Here is a 20,708-nt window from a genome sequence, read left to right as displayed (position 1 = left end):
CCTCTTGAACATTAACAGAAATAAAAAGTTATGAAATTACAATGACTTACTTCCTTACATTTTGCCCTCTGCGTCGTCTTTGTCCAAATGTTTTGCCTTTAGTTGTGTGACAACGCACAGCAAATACCGGAAGCCGAAGCACACGCGCGTCATCAGTTGACCCGGAAGTGGTTAGACAGCCACATACAGGCTGGAGCTCAATATGTAGTTCATGTGCTTTAAGTTTGATATAATCTTTTTTTTTTCACTGACTCATTTTCATGTCTTTACTAGCTGACAGTTTATGATAAAATAAACAAATGGCCGACATCATACATCCGGGAAGTGAAGGAGATCTTCAGGCTCAAGTAAGCTAACTTATGCTAGCTCTGGCAACCTGTCTGATAAAGTTCAGACAGCCTGGAAAGTTGTGTGTTGTGTTTAACAGCTACAGTTTAACAGTGAGTGTTGTTGTAGTATGTGAATGGCGTCTGCAGAGAGCGTGTGACACACAAACAGAAGGTCTAGACAGTTTACAATGGTTTAATATTCAGCACTGAGAGCTAATCCTGGCAGGCTAACAGATCTGGCACAAACAGACATGTTTCTCTGTTTCTATCTGGAAAAACACAATGGAGCTTTAATTAAATTGCTCGAGCAACTGGGCATAGACCATAACATAAAGAGGAACACACACACACACACACACACACACACACACACACACACACACTGGAGGTTGCTCCCAGGGTGTCTCTGGATTCATTAACACATATCCATGTGATGTTTGCAGCTCAGCAGGTGTTGAGCACACAGAGGCCACACATTTACACAGTGCAGCCAAAAGCAGCGTGAAGAAATACAAAAGATGGACACAAATTAACACCATCACAAACACTCATTATGAAACTTATTTTGGCGTGCTAAAACAGAGCTGCTTTTAACCTTGTGTCTTTGTTGTAGTTTAGCCCCAATTAGTACCTGTTATCTATCACCATTATTATTCAGGTCACAGTGCAACATCCAGCTTTCCAAGAAATACACACCTGGTGATCTTTGAAAAACCCAGAAGACACACACGGATAACATATCCCGTCCGTGGTATGAATGAAAAACATTATTTAAAGTTTCATGAGTTCCTATCCAGGTAGCCCAAAGTGTCCAATCTCTTTTCTGGTTTTGAACGACACAAGTAGTATTAACATGCTTTTACGCAAGAAACACAAGTACAAGGTACATTTATTTATCATTTTACAACACTAGGGTTGTAAAACGAAACTAGGTTTGAGTCCTTTTATGCTTTATCACAGAAAAAACAAAGCAATCTGTTTGACGGAACGGAGTGTTGAGGATGAATTGAGGAGTCTCACGGCCTGGGGAATGATCTGCTCTGTAGTCTGGTGGTACTGCAGCAGATACTTATGTATCTTTTGCCAGACAGCAGCAGGGTGAACAGACTTTGGTTAGGTGGGTGTTGTCTTTTTGGATCCTTTGGGCTCTGTTCAGACATCTCACTCCAGCTACCATTATTGTTTGGATAAGGGAACAGTGGCACAACCTCGGACAACATGTCAGGAGTGTATCTATGTCCCCAGGGTCCTCTGTTCCCCAGGTCAACATGTTGTTGACTCACATTAACCCGTTTTTTTTGTGTTTGTGTCATAACCCAAACCCTCAACCTAGAGCTGAGTTCCCTGGGAGGGAACACTTATGTAGGATTAGGGAACAGAGGACCCTGGGGATGTAGGACAAAGACTTGGAACTGAAGCTCACTAATTAACGGGGGCTGGCAATTGCTCAGTCCGTAGGGACTTGGCTTGGGGACTCGAAGGTGGCCGGTTCAAGTCCCACTCAGCATTGCCGAGGTTCCCTTGAGCAAGGCACCGACCCCGAACACTGCTCGTTGGGCCGCGCATGTGGCAGCCCCTTCACTCTCCTGTGTGTACAATTACAATAGTACAATTAAACACATTCAACATGCCAGGCAAGCAGTGGAGACTCCAGGAAGATGCTGCTCCCAGCCAAGATATAGTCCCAACACAAAGCCTCCCATAAGACTGCATTTTACATTTTCATAGTCTGGTTTTTGCATGGATTTAAACCACCCAGATATTATGTGTTAATTAATGAGCTTTGGGTGCTGGTAGGTTTTGGCTCCTTTTGTAGCGGAGCCGGGCAAATTGTTTCCTCCTTTTTCAAGTCTTTATTCTGAGCTGTTTGGCTGCTGGCTAAAAAACAAATCATATTTCACAAAAATGTTGAACTATTGCTTTAGATGAGTGGGTTTTTCTTTGTTCTTTTGTTTTTGGAAAATAAAATGTCTAATTCAGTTATTTGAATGACATGGCAATACATAAAATGCACAAACTGAGGCTATTTGTAGTTCTATACTGATTGGTTTTGATGTGCAGTTGGATAAAGGGACAGAGTTTGAAGCCTGCCTTTGTTCCAAATGCTGAAATGACTTGATGAATTGATAATTAATGGCAACAGACTGCCCAGTATTGATGTTTTGTTATTGTTCCTTCTGATTTAGATTGAAGAGGTCGAGGCTCTGTCGTCCATCTATGGGGATGAGTGGTGTGTTATAGATGAAGCATCCAGAATATTTTGCATCAAAGTATCCAACGACTTGGAGGAGCCAAAACTGACAGCATGTTTGCAGGTAGAGAAAAAGAAAATCTTGCAAGTGTCATGCAGTGCAGTTTGCCTGTAGTGTAGTTTTTTGATTTTTTCTCATTGATCAGATAATTCTCCCACCTGACTATCCGAGCGCATCGCCCCCCATCTACCAGATCAAGTAAGTCTATTTGCCTTTCAAATTTAATCTTGTACTGATGTGCTGATTTGATAGAACAACATCCCACTCAAAAACCTACTCCTCGTCCTACTCAATAACCCTCTATTTGTTTTCGGCTTTTGTAGTGCAGCATGGCTGCGAGGCCCTGAGAGGGCCAAATTGGCAAACAGCCTGGAAGACCTCTATGTGTGAGTGCTTCTCGTAATTTCTGACTTCACAAAGAGGTACCGTCGAGTGATATTAGCCACAACAAAAGCTTTTCATGGTTGTTTCCTCGCTGCAATTTCTTTGTAGTCTGTGTCTCTTGGAGAATCGACCCTCATGTGGAAATATTTAAATTTCAACAGGGAGCATGTGGGAGAGAGCATCCTTTACCTGTGGGTGGAACAAATTCGAGAGTTCCTCGTGGAGAAATCCCAGAGCTCAGAAACAGGTGAGGTGTGAAAAATGTAATTCATGCTTGTGAGGCACACTTACTTAAGCAATTTGTAGTGACTGAATTTCACTTGATATATTTTCAAAGCCCAGAAACAGCCAGGGCAGGCTTATTTTATTGCACTCATTCATGCACTAATCCCAATTTCCTTTAGCTACAGTTGCTATGTTGTAATTATTATGTAAGAAAAATTGTAATTAAAACCTAAACTGGATGGTGGTGGCAGAAGTTCTCAGATTTTTTACTTGAGTTTGTTTAGGATTTTAAAGCCCCTGCTGCAGCACAGAGTGGTGTTCACTGTTCATTCAAAATGTATTAATATAGAGCGTGTCCAAATTGCACCAAATTTCGACACTGCACTTTCTTAGGTCCTCAGCAACAAACCTGTCAAGTGTGAAGCAGATCAGATGAAGGGTTCTTGACATACGCGAATAACAGACAGACAAATTAACTTAAGCTTGAGAAATATTGAGTTTGGCAAACTTAACACCATCTTGATAAAGTTTGATTGGGGTTGCTGGAGTGTAAACTTTTACCAAACCGTATAAAACGAGGACAGTTCCACTCCTTATTCTCAAAATGTTTTTCTATACTGTTTTTTTTGTAACATAACCTAGTTAGCCAGGAATGCTAACAATTGCAACTTGCGTTAGAGTAGATAAACACACTATATAACCCATTCGATTCACTTTTGCAATTGTTTTTTTTTTAAGTTTTTTTTTAAATACATAAAAAAACACACACATGGCTTCAACAAGAACGAATCAAATCCTGCATGATCCTTCTGCTAAGGTGCTCCTCCATGAGTTATACAACCACCTGATGTGGTCTGAAGTTGTAATAAGATGAGCACAATGGCCTGTAGGGGCATTGAAAAATCCATCTGTGTCTGACTTTGAGTGACTGCATTGAATTAAGATCGATATCTATTTAATGCCTTCTGTTACCTTGGCAGACTCTTTTGAAGTGTAAAGCGAGACAAAGATACCCAAATTAAAGGTATTCTACAGGTGTCGCCGTGCTGCAGATTTTCTCTGGGAGTCTGGTCTGTCCCTGTGATATAGAGCACAGCGGGATCCATTATCCAGGCAGTCGGTTTCTTTTGAGCAACAAGGCTGAGAAATATTAACTGCCCTCTCCATTGTTGTGCGGCTTACATTATCCTCCCTCTGCGATTCATGTGGTAATAAGTATAACTGGTCTCAGCTCTTAAATCCAGAGGAGCGGGATTGACGACTTATTCCCATTCAAATGACGGGGGAGCGAGGATGAAAGGGGGGTGGCTTGATAAGGGTGAAGATGCAGTTTTTCACAAAAAAAAGGAAATGAAAAGGGAGTAAACATTAAAGAGAGGACATGAAAAGTAAAGATCAAATAATGGGTCTGATATTGGAGTTTGGTTGAATGAGACCAGCCGGAAAGCAGAGGATGAAAAACAAATGTTTAACCCGCCGAAATATGAAGTCCCATTTACTTTTTTATCAATTTTGGCAGTGTGTGCATGCGCGGGCCTCTGTGTGTGCGTATGTAGGCACAGAATAAACACTAAAGGCTTCACATTGTCAAAGCAAGCTTGTTAGTAGAAAACTTTGGGGTAAGTGTGGTGGGATTTTTATGGATACGTGCTTCTTTGTGAGAACTCTTGATAAAGCTATTTAAGTGGAAACAGACCAAAACCCCCCCGAGCCCCTAGAGTTTCCAAGTGGTATTATTGTTGGTGTCTCTGTCAGACAACTGCTGAGGACAAACCTTGAGTTTATTCATTCATTTGGTCTATAATGGAGATGTGAGAGCAGATGGAAATGGTGCCAGGCTGCCGTTCTGAGTGAACTGCCAGTCAGCCTTCATTTTCCCAGGAGAGTTCAGCTGGGCGATGTAGCCTAAAACAATATTTTTAGGTTATATCCTGATACACAATATATATCTTGATATTTTGAAATCTCCTCAAATGCACTTAATGAATAAAATAAATAAAAAGACTTAAAGGTCCAGTGTGTAGGATTTAGGGACATGAGTCCGCCATGTTGCGCCGCCTTGTTTTTACAGTGGCCCAGAACGGACAAAACCAAACACTGACTGCAGAGAGGGCCTCTTGTTTTTCATGTTTATAGCAGCTATTGTAGGAAAGGGTTGCAATCTGCAGCCTCACTGCTAGATGCTGCTAAATCCCACACACTGGACCTTTTAAAGCAAGAAAATCAGCCTGAAACAATAAAAGTAAGGGAGGCATGTCTGCATCTCCCGTGGATGATGTGTTGTTGAGTCAATGAGTCACACTGTGACTCCAGAGTAACAAACATGTCTTAATCCACAGCTGAAAATAGTCCCGAACAAATCAACTGCTCTTCATTCCCCCCGTTTGAGCAGTGTTAGCCAGAAATGATATATTATTTCTGACTCATCTTTGAAAGATGTATAACCCTTGGGGGTTGAGACTGAGAATTTCAGTTCACCTGTTGATCTTTCGTATCTCATCCCTCTGCCTTGGTTACACTGAATAATGTGTTTCCACAACATTCACTCCCTGACATGGCCGGTTTCTGACGCTGGTACCGTTCTCCATGCGTGTGTTGTTCAGAAAAACGTGGGAACCGAGCATAATGTGTCGTGATTAACCGTCTGAGAAAAACAAACACAACAGACATCACTCAAGTGAAACCTGGCACTGAAGTTTGTGTAATCATTGCTAAAAGCATCTTCATTGGCCCCAAAAACGACAGTACTAGTCCGGCTCTAGTGATTGGTTTTATTCAGCTGATCTATTTGCAAACAATCACCAAATGAAGATATTTTCAACTCAAACATTGTGACCCACGAGTGCACACAATCGTGATCAATTATACTCTGCGATGACGCTGCGTTTATCGTTGCCAACAATCCAAGATGTCCAATGTTTATCCAGTAATGCTGATTTAACGGCAAAAGCTGTTTTCTCAGAGCTTCGATTTGAAAAAGTGCGGAAAGTGCAGGTGAATATACTGTCAGGGATTTTGGACATTCTGTTCTGTGATTCTACAAGTGGAAGTTGGCAACCCTCACACACACTGAGCAGCAGTCGTTGTGCGTGGATGGGACCCGGAGAAGTGGCACAGAAAGCTCTAGGGTCGCTGCCAGCTGCAGGAACAGTCAGTGCCAGCCGAGTGTGACCTGCTCCCGTGTCCTCTCGTGCTTCATTCACTCCACAACTTGTCGTGTATGATCTTTTGTATTAGATTGTCCAAGCCTGGAATGGGAGCTGGGTTGGAAAGAAAGTTTTTAGGGGTGGCCACCCCATGCCACCCTTGTAGATCCACCCCTGGTGTTATCGATTATTTATAGTCTGTGTTGGTATAATAGGTCACTTAATTCATGTTTGTGCCGGTTTAAAGGTCACGCCATGGTAATTTAGTGATAAGATGCTCAGTATGTGTAATTTTGATGACAAGCTGCCTGGCTTGCAGACAACTCACTGAAGAACCTTCATCTTTAGACTTAACGTTTCTCACATGTCCTGTTTCAGTGGATCAGCCAGAAAAGGTGAACATGACGGCTGAGGAGGACGTGGACGATGATGAGGACATACCGGACTTCAGGACGTTCAAACTGAACACAGAAAATGCACATCTCTTCATTGATCAAGGAAACGGTACCGCTCATTATAGTTTGATATAGATGGTCACAACTAAACAAGGCCCATACTGAGGTACGATGTGCAACATTTTGTCCCGTAGATGAAGAGTCGCCTCCTATAAAACATGGAACTACCATCACAGACCGACGCAGCACCTTCCAGCCTCACTTAGCACCTGTGGTGACTCCCAGACAGGTAAGGGACATGAAAGACATGTTAGTATTTTACATCCACAAACAATACAGCAGAAGAAACTCCTATTTATGATTTTTTTTATTGAAATATGAAAAGATACCTTTTTTTCCCCCTCTAACTACGAAGACAAGCAGCTCATGACAGCTCATACAAGCTATTTCAGAAACTGAAATATCGTCTTGTTCCTGCTAATCATAGTCTCTGGATCTGAGGTAACATACTGATCCGTCTTAAAAGCTTCCACCTGCTGTGAAGTGTTATTTAGACCAAAATATTTACAGACGCAGCCGTCCTCCAGAGAGCAGATGAACTGACACCTGCACACCATTTACATATTTTCTTGTAACAGTCTGTAAATGTTTAGTTCAGCCAGAGAGAGAAATGAGTAAAAGACTCTGAAGAAGTCTGAGTCTTGAGTTTTTATCCAGTGTAGCTTTATGTACAGCGTTTGTTAATGCAGAAACTGTACGGAGCCCAAAATGTTTGATATTAAATGATTAAATAAGACATTGAGACATGAATAAATAATTATTTCATTATTCTTATTTTCAGTTGTATTGGTGTTAATACTTATTTATATATATATCAATCTTTATAACATCTTTATTTATTATGATACATTTTATTATATAATGGCACTTTTCATGAAAGAAAATGTTGCTAGTCTCTGCCCCCCTCAGTTTTCAGTCAGTCGCATGTCCCCTTACTAATCACCTGTATCAGTTTATCACCCCTTGCGTATTTAAATCCTTGTCTTCTCCTCTCTCTTTGGCAGTTCGTCTGTTTTGTTTTGCCCTTGTGTTTCTGTCTCCCTGTCCCATCTTCCCATCGTGTGTTTCCGGCTTTTGGTTCCTGTTTTGTAATCTTCCTTTTGTTGCCACATTTTTGTGATTTGGATTTTCAGCTTCTTTTTATTAAAGCTCGCTTTTCGTTAAGTTACTTTTGGTCCCCTTTGTGTGACGTGACATCAAATTGCTGCTACTGTAGCTAACAGGAGCTAGCAGGCTAAATCTGGTAGCAGTTGTTGAGATTGGTAGTTTAAGAGTGGACAATTATTGAATTAACTGTATGTGGCCTTTCTATTTTTCTTTTATATTACAGGTTTTGAAAGACCTGGTTGCTGGCGATAGTGAATACAAGTAAAAAGTGGCATTATGCTCACAAATTTGTTAAAATCTGCTTGAGTGAGCACTCCACCTGACAGTTGTACCGTATCAAGATGGGAGTTGGTCCCAATGAAATGCCACTCTAAAATGTGCAGCTTTATCACACAACACAATGTCACAGATGTCATGCTGACTGCAGGAATGTCCACCAGAGCTGTTGTTTGTGAACTGAATGTTCATTTCACTCCCATAAGCTGTGTCCATTGTCAAGAATTTGGCAGTACATCCAACCGGCCTCAGAATCGCAGGCCATGTGTAATCAAGTCAACCAAAGACTCAGCTGTGCGTTCAGCTGATGGGCTGAGATCAGGCACCTGGACACAACTTGGGCGGACAAAGGCTCACCTTCGATGGTGTCTGGCACCTTAGAGAAGTATTTTCTTAACTGATGAAGCCTGGTTTTCAAAGTGCCAGACAGATGGGAGATCTCGTGTTTGGTGTCATGTGGGCGAGCAGACACAATATACTTCCTGCAATATCTAACAACTTCATACAGACATTAAAGTGGACCAACACTTCACAGGTTACAATCAATAACCTGATCAACTCCATGAGACCAAGATGTGTCGCTCTGCATGAGGCAGATGGTGGTCGGCCTCAACCCGAAAATAAAGCATATCTGTAGCCGAGTTAAATCCACAGTTCATGTTTATCTCTGAAGATAAAACTGCACATTCCTCTGTTTAATCAGCATCTTGTTATGCTACACCTGTCAGGTGAATGAATTTTCCTGGCACAGGTGAGATGCCCGTTAACAGAGATTGTCACAAAATAAGCCTTCAGTCTGCACATAAACGAGCAGAGCGCATCTATTTAATCTTCTGGAAAATGGAAGCACAAGTGTTGCATTTTGATTTTTGTTTCGGGGCAATTTAATGCAGCTACATTATACAGTAAACATGATAATATAATTCTGAATAATTAGCTTGTTATACATTAGACGGCAGTGGGTAATGAGTCTTCGTTGTGACTCGGTTTTGCATGAAGAAATGTCGAAGCACACATTTTAAACCCAGAAAACTCTTCTGTTATGATATCATAATGTTATAAACACATAATAAAACTGATATACCAACACAGTGATAAAACCAGCTGGTCCCTGCACAGCCCTGTGCAGGAAGACAGATGTAATTAGCACTGCTCTGTGAATAGAGGATGTTTGTCAGGCTGCTGTTGAAGAGAGTCTCATTTTCTGTCAGTGCTGTCAGTCCTTCATGCAGTGAAGTTAAATTATGAAAGTGCTCAGATATTTTCTTAAATGTCAGCTATTTAAAAAATAAATAAACAAAAACAAAATGTGTCATGAATATTCCCGTTCAGGGCTGTTGCTCACTAAGTAGACATGCCTGAAATCTTCCAGCAAAGGCTCGCTTTGAATAAAAATGATCATTATGATGACTTCAGTTTATTGGAAATGACTTGGAAAACTTGTGAAAGGAAACTTATTATGCTTTTTTCCTGTCGTTCAGTATTTCATTTATGTTCTTGAGCATGTAAAAGATCTCAGAAGTTAAAAAGGTCAAAGTCTGCACCATCAGAAGCTCCTCTCTCCCACAGAAAACACTGCTCCTGAAACGCCTCGTCAGTAGTCCCGCCTTTAAATTTGTCATTCTGTGACATCGCGCTACATCAGTATGTTACACATTTGCGTAATTTATGCCTAGCAACTAGTTTGGCACATAAGAGGTAATTAAACACAGTTGCTCTGTTGGAGGTGCTGGCTCAGGCGTGTGTGAGCTGACCAATCAGAGCAGACTGAGTATCCAGGAGGGTGGGCCTTAAAGAGACAGGAGCTAAAACAGAGTGGTTCAGACAGAGGGGGAATACAGAGCGTTTTTTGAGCTCTAAGGCATGTACACCTATTCTAGTAGTAACCAAAAACAAAACTATGAACCTGAAAATGAGCACAGAACATGTGAAAACCATATGAAATACAGTTGCTTTAATGATGACAAAAACTGAGGAAGACTGAGCTCAGCAAATGGAAACACATTTAGCTGCCAAAGACACTGAGACATTTGGAAAGAGACTCAATCATTCAATTCTATTTTTATTATATGCGATTTTTCGTCACAAACAGTTGACTAATGCTGTTTTGTGTATTTGTTAGCAGCGTCAGGCAGCTGTCACGCACATATACAGCCTTATTTTCAAACTGATATGGTTTAGAAATGGACTGTCTTTTCACACGCATCCAGCATGAAAGCGGTTTATAATAAGCACAGTGTTTTCTTTGTGTTTTTCATTCGTCATCGAGGTGTAAATGCAACAGCATGTGCCAGTGAAGTGAGGAATATGTCACAATGTTTATTGTTCCACCTGTTTGTGTGTTGCAGGTAAAGATGGTCTTGGAGAAGCTGTATGAAAACAAGAAGATTGCCAGTGCCACTCATAATATTTATGCATACAGGTCAGTAATATCGTATATGATCTCACATCTATCGTGTATCATGTATGATGCAAAGCGTGGTAACTACAGTACCCGATGTTAGTGTTACAGTGAGTCTCATTAGTGGAGAAGATCATTAAGTGAAGACTCGAGGCCTGCCTTTCTAAAGGGCACATTACTGCATTAAAGGTCAAAAAAGCACCAGAGAAAATAACGGCTTCTTGATAGTATTGTGTATTTTGTGAATAGACGTGTTGATATGCTTGCCTATATGCCTGCATGTGCAGTCTTTTTTTCCAGCGTGGTCTAATGAGGTCGATGTCGAGCTGCTGATGCACAGCCTGGGTGGTCATTACCGCTGACATTTAGAGTGCTTGAAAAAACTTCTCCCGCTGAAGAGGCTGCTGGTGTCACAGCGTCATTCTCAGACCAAAATGTCTTAATGCTCTCCCACCTCATGCCAAGCTGTTGCCATTTTTTTTTTTTTCTGTCCTAGGATTTACTGCGAGGACAAGCACAGCTTCCTGCAGGACTGCGAGGACGACGGCGAGACAGCCGCGGGGGGGAGACTGCTCCATTTACTGCAGGTTATTATTTCATTAAGAAAACTGACCTCGACCCGACTTACCACCCTTTCAGCTGTGAGTTAAACGTTCGTCAAAAAGGAAAACACGCCAACTGAGCTGATGACTGAGTCAGCACACGGAAAGCTGTGGCCTAGCATTGATATTGTAAACAGTACTGTCAGTGGTTGGCTTCTGCGTGTCTTTTCGTAGCCGCCTTGTTCATTTTCACAGCCCGGACAATTTGGCGTCTGCTGTGGCTTTTAAACCTGGCTTGTTATGAGAACGGAGCTTTCCAAAGACTCTGGCATTATACTAAAACCTATTGTTTTCTGTTAATCCCTCATCTATCGTCAGCTTTTGAAGACGTGTTCCCCATAAAACAAACAGATGGTATATGTACAATATGTAATATTAATGATCACAATCGTGTTTGAAAACTACAAACATTCATGCCAGTTGGTCATTTTACAGCATAAATGTAATATTGTTTCAGATATTTACTGGTCTTTAATGCACCATCTGTCTGCAAGTCTGTGAGATGAGAAAATGTGCTGAACAAGAAAAAAAAAAGCTGTGTCTTTAATCAATACCACAGACCAATTCTAAGCAGGTTTTGATTATGTATGTAGTGAGTTCATACTGGAAGAGTGACAGTAAATTTAAATGACTTGTGAACGGTGATGAGCAACAAAACCAAAATTAATTTAAAACCCACACAGTTACTCTTGTGGAAAAAAACATTAAGCTTCAGTTCAAAAATCCTTTAGGCTTTTTGTCGAGGGAAACCGAGTGATGCAAACATCAGAGTTTGCCGACAGAAACACTTTATCCGTGCAGCCCTCTGTGAATTTTCTGACTAAATAGTTAAAGGTCCAGTGTGTAGGATTGAGGGAGATCCTGTGGCAGAAATTGTATAAAAATATTCATAATTATGTTTTGATTAGTGTATAATCACCTAAAAATAAAAACTTTCATAACTTTAGAATGAGCCTGTTATTTCTACAGAGGGACGGGGTCCTCTTATGGTCTGTCATGATGCTTTGGCATGTTTCTACAGAAGCCCAGAGCAGACAAACCAAACACTGGCTTTAGAGAGGGCCTTTTATGTTTTTTGTGTTGTGTTGCCTATAAATCCCACACACTGGACCTTTAACTGTGTCAGCCCCACGAGGAGGCGTGAGAAAGTGCTCCTGTAGACGTGACCTGGGTTTGTATCACAACATTAAATCATGACAACGGCACTAGGAATCGAAGCAGTATGCTCAAGCTTTCAGTCCACCATCGTGAAGTAAAAATCCTGCTATTAAAATGCTGAAATTGCTCGTCCTGAAGGCAGAGCCCAACATTAATTGAGGTAAGTGAACTTCGAGAGAAAATCCATCTCCACAGGGATTGAAACTTTACGGTTTTACATGAGGAAATGACTTCACTAGTGTGACCCACACCACTCGTATTTACCTAATGTGTAAATTTCCACTCCTTCGCTCTCCAGAGTAGTAGTTCACGATAGTGATTTCACACGATTATTAATCCTCTCGTTTCACACATCCAATAGGCACTTGTCTCTGGCTTGTGCTGTCAGATGGCAATGATGATTCACACCCACACCCACATCACACTGAAATGTCCAATTGTCCACACACTTTGTTTCCCCAGTCATACTGACAGTGAAAGGTTCGTGACAAAAGCAAAAGTTTGCTGTGATCAGGGCTCACCGCTGACCTGCAGTAGTCCTGTCGTACTCATTCTGAGTAGGTGGCGGGTCGTTTTAGAGCTCCACCAGATGAGATCCATGACTCATGTCAAAGTTCATCCTCATTCACAAGCTGACAGCAGGCGTCTGTGCCAGTGTGACCCCGTTAGAGAGATGAATCGGTGTGAAATGGGGCATCGGACTGGTGTGTATGTCAGAGACTGTGATCTCCTGTGTAGAAATCGACAGTAATTAAGCTGTTTACAGCGAATACAGTGTTTCCTCCTAAACAGCCGACCACTTCAGGAACACAGCACCCTGACCAGACGGTCCCGGCGCTAATTTACTTCAATTACTTTCTGGATAAATAAATAAAAAGCAACACACTTACTCATTAACTTACTCTATTAAATATTTTTATATTACCAGGGGGTCAGATGACTTTGTGTAACACATAATTATCACCTGACTCTGCATTTCCCCTCAAGTGATGTCTTCTACAATGTCTTCTAGTTCATTGTTTTGGTTTTGCTTTACTGTTGTGGTTCAGTCTCACGGCTCTCATCAGCATCACTTACAGACACAAGCTCTAAAAACCCACTGTACGCTTCCTGATAAACGGACAGACACCATCAGAGGCAGAGCCCTGTTCGGTCCTATCACAGCTGCTCAGTAGCACATCAAGCCAAAAAAGTTCAACTTCCAGGTTATAAAATACCCCAAATCTTCCACATTGTGCGGCCAATAATACCCGCACTAGAGACCTGCGCTGGCCGAACTTCCAGTTTAGCCCCCAGCTAACTTGAATGGGGATCAAGTGATTAAATGGTGCAGCTCCTCTAATTGTGATGTGAAATTTGTTATTGTGTGAGGGTTGTGATGCTCAAATACACAGCCCCTTCTTTCACAATGTAAGCTTATAAGAAAAAATCTTTTTGGGCTCCTGTGCACCACCTAACGTTGTAATTACATAGTTGGCCACTATGTAAAATTGGCTCCAAAGCCTGCCGCTAGCTGGTGAACATAGTTAAGATTTGACAGCCGGCCAGAAACACAAGTCCAAATTAAAGCTGCAAGCAGCGATGAACGGGCCCTCGCCCCCCCACGTACGTCGGGCTGTGGCGCCGTCGGAGGGCAGACGCAGAGGGCAAATTTGTCCACTATGTGGCCCTAGAGCTCACCCATCAATTATACGATACTTATGCGTGCCGAAATTCGTTAGTGTATGTGCATGTAGGAGGCGGGGCTTCAGGTTTGACAGAATGGCCGCTGTGAACCAAAATGGCCGACTTCCTGTTGGGCTGAGGGTTTCGGTGCCGAGGGGTATTTTGTGCGTCTGGTCATTATACATATGTATATCGGAGGCAAAAGCTTTTGACAAGGTGTCACCATCAAGGTCTGAAGATGATATTTAGTGAGTGTGAAGTCTGTGGCGTTAAATCTGTAGGACTAGTGAAATAAAGTACGAGGCGTAGAAATGAAAAAAAATTAATGGGAAAAGCCATAAGGGTGAGTTAGGGGGCGGTGCTGAGCTATCGTGCTGCACATGAGGGCAGTTGTAGTATCGAATTAACGTACTCATGTGTAACGAGCTACGGGCCAAATCTGGTGACCCATGACTCATGCAGCCAGTGTAGTTACATGATCCCAACATGATTTTGAGTCAATTGATCGCATGACTGGAAGCTATTGAGCTAACATGCTAATATTTGCATATAAAAATTAATAAAAAATATTTAGAGATGTAAAATGTAAAAACAAGAGGTGTATCTCATGCAGCCAGTGTAGTTACATGATCCCACACTGATTTTGAGTCAATTGATCACATGACCTGGGAGCTATTGAGCTAACATGCTAATATTTATATACAAAAATTAATAAAAAATAATAAAAATTACTAAAAAATATTTAGGACAAAAAATAATAATAAAGAATCCGAGCAGATACAATAGGTCCTCTCACGAGATTCGTGCTCGGGCCCTAATGATGTTAATGTTGCTTTCATTTCGCTGGATGTCTAAAAAAGGCAAGCGCTTGCGAACACGTAATCACACAGAGGCTCGTCGCTGCACCATTGGAAAAACAAAGGTTTCACTACGCGTTTTGTTGCGAGGTGTCTTGGCGTGATTGGGACAGACCAGAAGACTGGGAATGTTGTGAAATGATCCAAAAACATGAGAGTATGGACATACCCGAAAAGGCTGAGTTCACAAGCCTTTTTGTGAACTCACCACTTTGGGAAACACGATTGTACTATTTCAGTCAGAACATTTGTTAAAGCAGTTATATGTGAACTCGGCAACTTCCCCTCATATCTGCTGTACTTAACCCTTTATATGGCTGAACGACCTACATCAGAGCCTCTTCAAAGACGTACTATCTGTTCACTGACCTACTGTAAATGGACCGATAGCATCTCATGGATCCACTGTCCCTCCGCTCATCCTTCTGAGCAGCACGCTGATTAATCTTCTTCTTGTCACACTCCCAGCGTACCGAGCAATTTACATGAAGAGCTTTCCCCTTCATCTATTCTTCTCTAATCTCATTCCTCTCCACGAGCCTTTCTTCCTGTTTCCTCATTTAGATTTGTGCTCTCTGTCAGTGAATGGGGAAGTGTGAGGTGACGAATAAAGAAAAGGATCTGATTAATAGTGTCGGCAGCCAGATGTGGATGAGTCCCCTCCAATGACAGCACTTTTTGTGTGCGGAGCCAAATTCTCCGCTCTGCGTTAAAGGAATAGTCCGGCACGGTGGGGAATCGGCTCATTGCTTTTCGTTGGGAGTTTGAGGAGAAGACTGTCAATTTTTCTGGTCTGCTCAGTAGAGAAAAGCAGTTTAGCCAGCTTCTATTAACAAATGTTATATATATCCAGTTGTTTTGTATTTACACTATTTATTCCACTTTATTTCCTTTTAGCTAACAAACTAGTTACTAGACTAGACTGACTTTGGTTTGGTTTTGATGAGAGAGTTTCTGAAATGTTGCAAACAGTCACTGTTGTTGGAGGAAAAATTACTTTCAGGGTAACTTTTTCACATCGAACCGTGTTTACAGGTGTTGGGGAGTACTTCAAATGTAAAAAAAAAGGCTTCATAGGATCCACAAGAAGCTGCATGTAATCTGATAAATTCCTCCAGTGATGTCACTCAGTGGATAAATTGCATTGTGGGATCCTGAAGTGTCAGACCATTAGATGTAGACTGACAGCTGAGCCAGATGGACCTCATGAAGACTCATCCACCACATCACATCTGGTGTGAAATATTTGGCTGCTTTGAAAATGGATGCCACTAGTATATCCTTTCACATTCACACTCATTTCACAGCTAACAAGTGTTTGTCTCTCACCACAGATTCTGGACGTGCGTAATGTCATGGTGGTCGTGTCTCGGTGGTACGGAGGTATTTTGTTGGGTCCAGACCGCTTCAAGCACATCAACAACAGTGCCAGGAACATCCTGGTGGAGGAGGGATACACTGCCTCCACGGTGAGACGCTCTCTGGGTCTCTTACAAATCACTCTGTCATCTTCCACTGACACATCATCAGTCAAATGTGACTTAGCTGTCTGTTTTCAGATGCAGGGAAACACCTGGTGTCTTGTACTTTTAATTCACTCTTACCCTCGTGTTCCTCTGATTACCTGAAAACAAAAGATCAGATTATTTTTTATTTGACAACCAAATTCCCAAAAAGTCAGAAGAGTTCTTCCAACACTGTCAGACGGTATATAGTTACAGGTTATAGTGAGCCATAGATTTATTATAATAACATCGAGTGTCTGTCAGACTCGCTTTGTGTTTCCACAGTAACCACTTCAGTAGCTGTCACATTAGGGATATTGATTCATTTGAAGTGTCTGGTTGCCACATTTTCCGAAGATCAAACACTCTCCGCTCGCTTTCAGCAGCCTGAAGTTAGGTCCAGTCTGCTTTGAAGCTCTCTTTGTGTCCTGCGAAGTTATTCCATTGATAACACGATTGACCTCTGAGCTGCTGCCACACGTACAGTGCTGTAGATTAAAGGTACAGCAAACCAACTCTTAAAAGTGTCCGACTTCAAAACCCCATGAGCTGTATGTAAAAAAAGAAAAAATCAGCACTTGATTTCATTCCCATCCTGACAGCAAAGAGTCCGTTCCCTTTGGATGTGAAGTCTGGACTCTGTGAAATCCAATCAGAAGCCACCATCTGTGGATTGAGGGAGTTAAAGACTGTGTAGAATAGCTTGTTCAGCTCGTGATGAGCGATCACTTTTCCTGTATTTAAATCTTAAACATGAATAAAATATTAATATGGAATATTTAACCCGACAAACAAACAAAATAATCAACGTGTAGGCTTAACTTGTACGAGCTGATGCTGCTGCCTTTTGTAGTTGTTTGTTAACAATCATAATTATCTTTTTTTCAGTCAGAGACTTGAGATGTCAATCACGTCCGTCCTCATAGTCACCAGCTGTCAGTACTCTCTCTCTGCGCAGAGGGTTTGTTTTTATCTCCTTTTCTCCACAGTAAAGTCCACAGTGGGTTAGTTGCACTTAGCTGCACACAAGAGGATGCCATGATTTTGTTTCAGCAACATAAGAAAACATTGGATTTACAGGATAAAAGCTGCAGGGCGGAAAAAGGCATTAGTGCGTTTGAAACATGCGGTCTCAAACTGACTATTGCACCTCTGTGGATTTTATTCCCCATACAGCGTATTATTTAGACTATTTAAAGCAAGGGAATATCCTATTTCTTCTTTGCTATTGATTTGCTGATATGGACTTAAAATAATACACAATATTCTTAGGCTCTATAGTCATAAATAATATTCAACCTGCTCTGAAGCTTCTAATCAGCTGGAAATATAACGGAGGATGGAGTTTTTTCCAGCTGTGTTGCGAATATTCAGTTTATTTTTTCATTTGCATCATCTGTCAGTACAGCTTCCACGTTCATGTTCACCATTGAACAAATCAAGAACTGCTGGAGAAGTTTGAAGGCAGCCTGCTAACATTACAAAGCTAAAAGTCAACATAGCAGACATTAGTCTAGCAGTAAGTCTGTCTGGGTCGGAGCCACTTCTGCTATGTTGACTTTTAGCTTTGTAATGCTAGTAGGCTTCCTTCAAACTTCTCCAGAGGTTCTTGATTTGTTAAATGGTTTTAGTGGATTCCAGCTTCATTCACCTGTCCAAACACTTGTTGTTTCCAGCCTTTCAACCATTCGGGCGTCTTTCACTCCTTTTGTTTTGTTTTGCTCCCAACATGTCTTTGTGAGCTTTAACCCTTACGCCACCAAGGAACCCCAATTCATCCTATAGTTGTTGAGATTTTTCAGTGAAAGTGGTGGGTCGATCCACAGACTGATGGACAGTGCCGTCCTTCGAGTAATGCTGTTAAGTTGGCTGATAAAAATGATGAGGAACAAGCGATTTAAGTGTCTAAGGACGCATATAGAGGGAAACTAAATAGGACCCAGAATTGACCCTTGAGGTACGCCGATGAAAACCGAGAACTTTTGATCCCCCAAGTAAGAGAGGAAACACTTCAGGCCATTTTCTGAAATGTTTTATTTATTAAATACAGTAACAGGGTTTCTCTCTGTCAGCTAAAATTCCAGGAAACTTCGGGAAGTTGTGGAAATTGGCGGTTCAAATGTTGGGGACTGGCTGGTTTACAGCTCCATCACAAACACTTCGTTTTCTTCTTTGCTTCATGCATAATCATTTTTTTCCACATGTGTTGCTCTGCTCTATGAATCCAAATTATCATTATGGTTTTTTTGTTTTTTTTGTCCAAGCTGTTCGACTGTTGGGAGATCTATGAGTCGGCAGCCTGGGTTGTCAGAGTGATAATTAGTGGAGAATGTTTTATAAGAGTACTTATGAATGCAATGTTTGGTTTGTTGCAATTATTGGAATACATTAAAACAGTATGGTGCGTGCCAATCAGTACATTGTAATTTGCACATTTCAGTAAGACAGGAGAACACCGCAGGAGCTCAGGCAAGAACGTCTGTCAAATATTGAGTCATGAGCTTTAAAACTGCACTCAAACATTAAAGATAGAGGAAGCTTTGGCACCGTTAAGTGGAGCGCTAATGTAGGATAATCATTATTCTGTTCACTCTCTAATCCGGTCCTCTTGTTTCACAGGATGAGACCGCCAAATCAGGAGCGAAGACCAAGAAGCCAAAAACCAAGAAAACAAAATGAGTTCCAAAAGAAAAAAAGGACTTTTATTTAAGATGTTTTCACAATATTGTGAAACGGTGGTTTTAAGCTGATTCAGGTGTGTCTAAATACAGACACTTTCTTACAATGACAAATTATTTATTCAATATAATTACAGTATTAAAGGCGTTTGTGATGAAATTGTTATTTCAGCTGATCGCTTTAACTCTGTGATTGATATTACATCAGTTTGACCGAGAAGCCTTGAAATGAATGTTTCCACGACAACATGTTTTCATTAAACGGATCAAAACACGAGATTTGAACGTGTTGTCTCCTAATATCTCATCAGTCCCAGAGTAGAGTTATAGATCCACATTGTTAGACAGCAACACAATCATTACACACTCCAATAGACGATGGTGTTTCTGGAGAATACGAATTACATATTTATTTCAGCGTTCATTTGTAATTGTAATGCTCCATTCTGTCTAAATGTTAATGCATGAGTTCTTGTCCGTACAGGCGTTAATTCAGCTTTCAGCCAAATATCCGCTCGTGAATTAAATTCATCCACAAGTCATTCAGCGTCTCCAAGAAATATGATCCGACATCAATGCCTGGAAAAAAATGTCAGTTCACTGACGCTGTCACACTCACATTTCCATTTTTCCTGATGCATTTTGACATCCACTGCTAAAATATTCAGCCTTTCACTGTTTTGTGTTTTCCTGGAGCATTTAGCTCACATTGGCTTCGCTGGGATTTTGCCTCACCTCTCCACTTTGGTGTCACTGGATCCCCGGAAAGACACGGTCTGCATATTAACCACTCCAGGGTTGGCTTTAGGTAGCAGAGGACCGCTTTCTAAAAATACCCAGGACTCATCTGTGCACTTGTCAGTTTGGCTTTCACCATCACAACTCGACTACTATAGGTGTGTGGGGGGGAGGACTTTTATCTGTGTGCTGTATCTTGAGGGAATACAACTGATGGCATAATCCAAGGAGGACATTTGAATGACACAATAAGCTGAGATTCCTGAGATTTCCTCTGTGTCTTTGTACGAAAGCTGCCGGCTCATTTTAGCCATTGAGAATAATTACAGCTAATCCACTTAGCAGAGAGTTGTTTTTTCCCTGACAAGCGATCACACCGAACCCATCATCTCAGTCCTTAATCATGTTTTTTTAGAGGCTTGCGAAGAACACATGGAGCTAAATTCATACTCCAAGCTGAGGAGAATAATTATCCCATTTAGAGATTTCATCCACACGGTTTTTCCTGCTGTTGAGTGTTACAACACTCCATAGGAGAACTTTGTTGTTGACACATAGTTCATAGTTTCAGGAAAATCCAGCAATGTAAATATCCTTTAAGGCATGGATCCCCAAAGTGTTAAATATAATAAAAATATTAAGACATTATTCAATTAAAAATCACATCAAGGATTAAATAGATACATTTTAAGCAGCTGTGAAATTATTTAAAGCTGCTGTAAGTGATATTTCTTATTAAAATGAGTGTTAAATAGCTCGACAGCAATCACTGTTATCGAGTGTTTGGTCAGTGATCCATGTCTCACCTCCTCCTGCTCATGCAGTAAAAAGAGAAAAGTCATTTTCTGGTATCCCTGCCCACTTCATCCAATCACAGATACAAAAAAGTTCATTTTTCAAAAGTTAGGTTTTATTCCATAAAGGTATTTC

The 20,708-nt window shown here is 41.2% G+C and overlaps 1 protein-coding gene across 1 annotated transcript; it reads left to right on the top strand.

Annotated features, from left to right (window-relative positions):
* Nucleotides 1-161: 161 nt before the first annotated feature.
* impact (impact RWD domain protein) lies at nucleotides 162-19,317 on the top strand. The gene is made up of 11 exons (XM_084355986.1): nucleotides 162-347; nucleotides 2,516-2,644; nucleotides 2,727-2,779; nucleotides 2,905-2,967; nucleotides 3,127-3,212; nucleotides 6,715-6,840; nucleotides 6,926-7,020; nucleotides 10,523-10,596; nucleotides 11,072-11,162; nucleotides 16,192-16,326; nucleotides 18,982-19,317. The coding sequence occupies exons 1-11, from the start codon at nucleotides 300-302 to the stop codon at nucleotides 19,039-19,041; spliced, it is 960 nt and encodes a 319-aa protein (XP_084212112.1). The 5' UTR covers nucleotides 162-299; the 3' UTR covers nucleotides 19,042-19,317.
* The last annotated feature ends 1,391 nt before the right edge of the window (nucleotides 19,318-20,708 follow it).

This window comes from Pagrus pagrus, assembly GCF_965226575.1.
Source record: "Pagrus pagrus genome assembly, chromosome: 6".
NCBI classification, from domain to species: domain Eukaryota; kingdom Metazoa; phylum Chordata; class Actinopteri; order Spariformes; family Sparidae; genus Pagrus; species Pagrus pagrus.
Note: the sequence above shows the minus strand (reverse complement) of the source record. Positions and strands in the feature narration are given on the sequence as shown.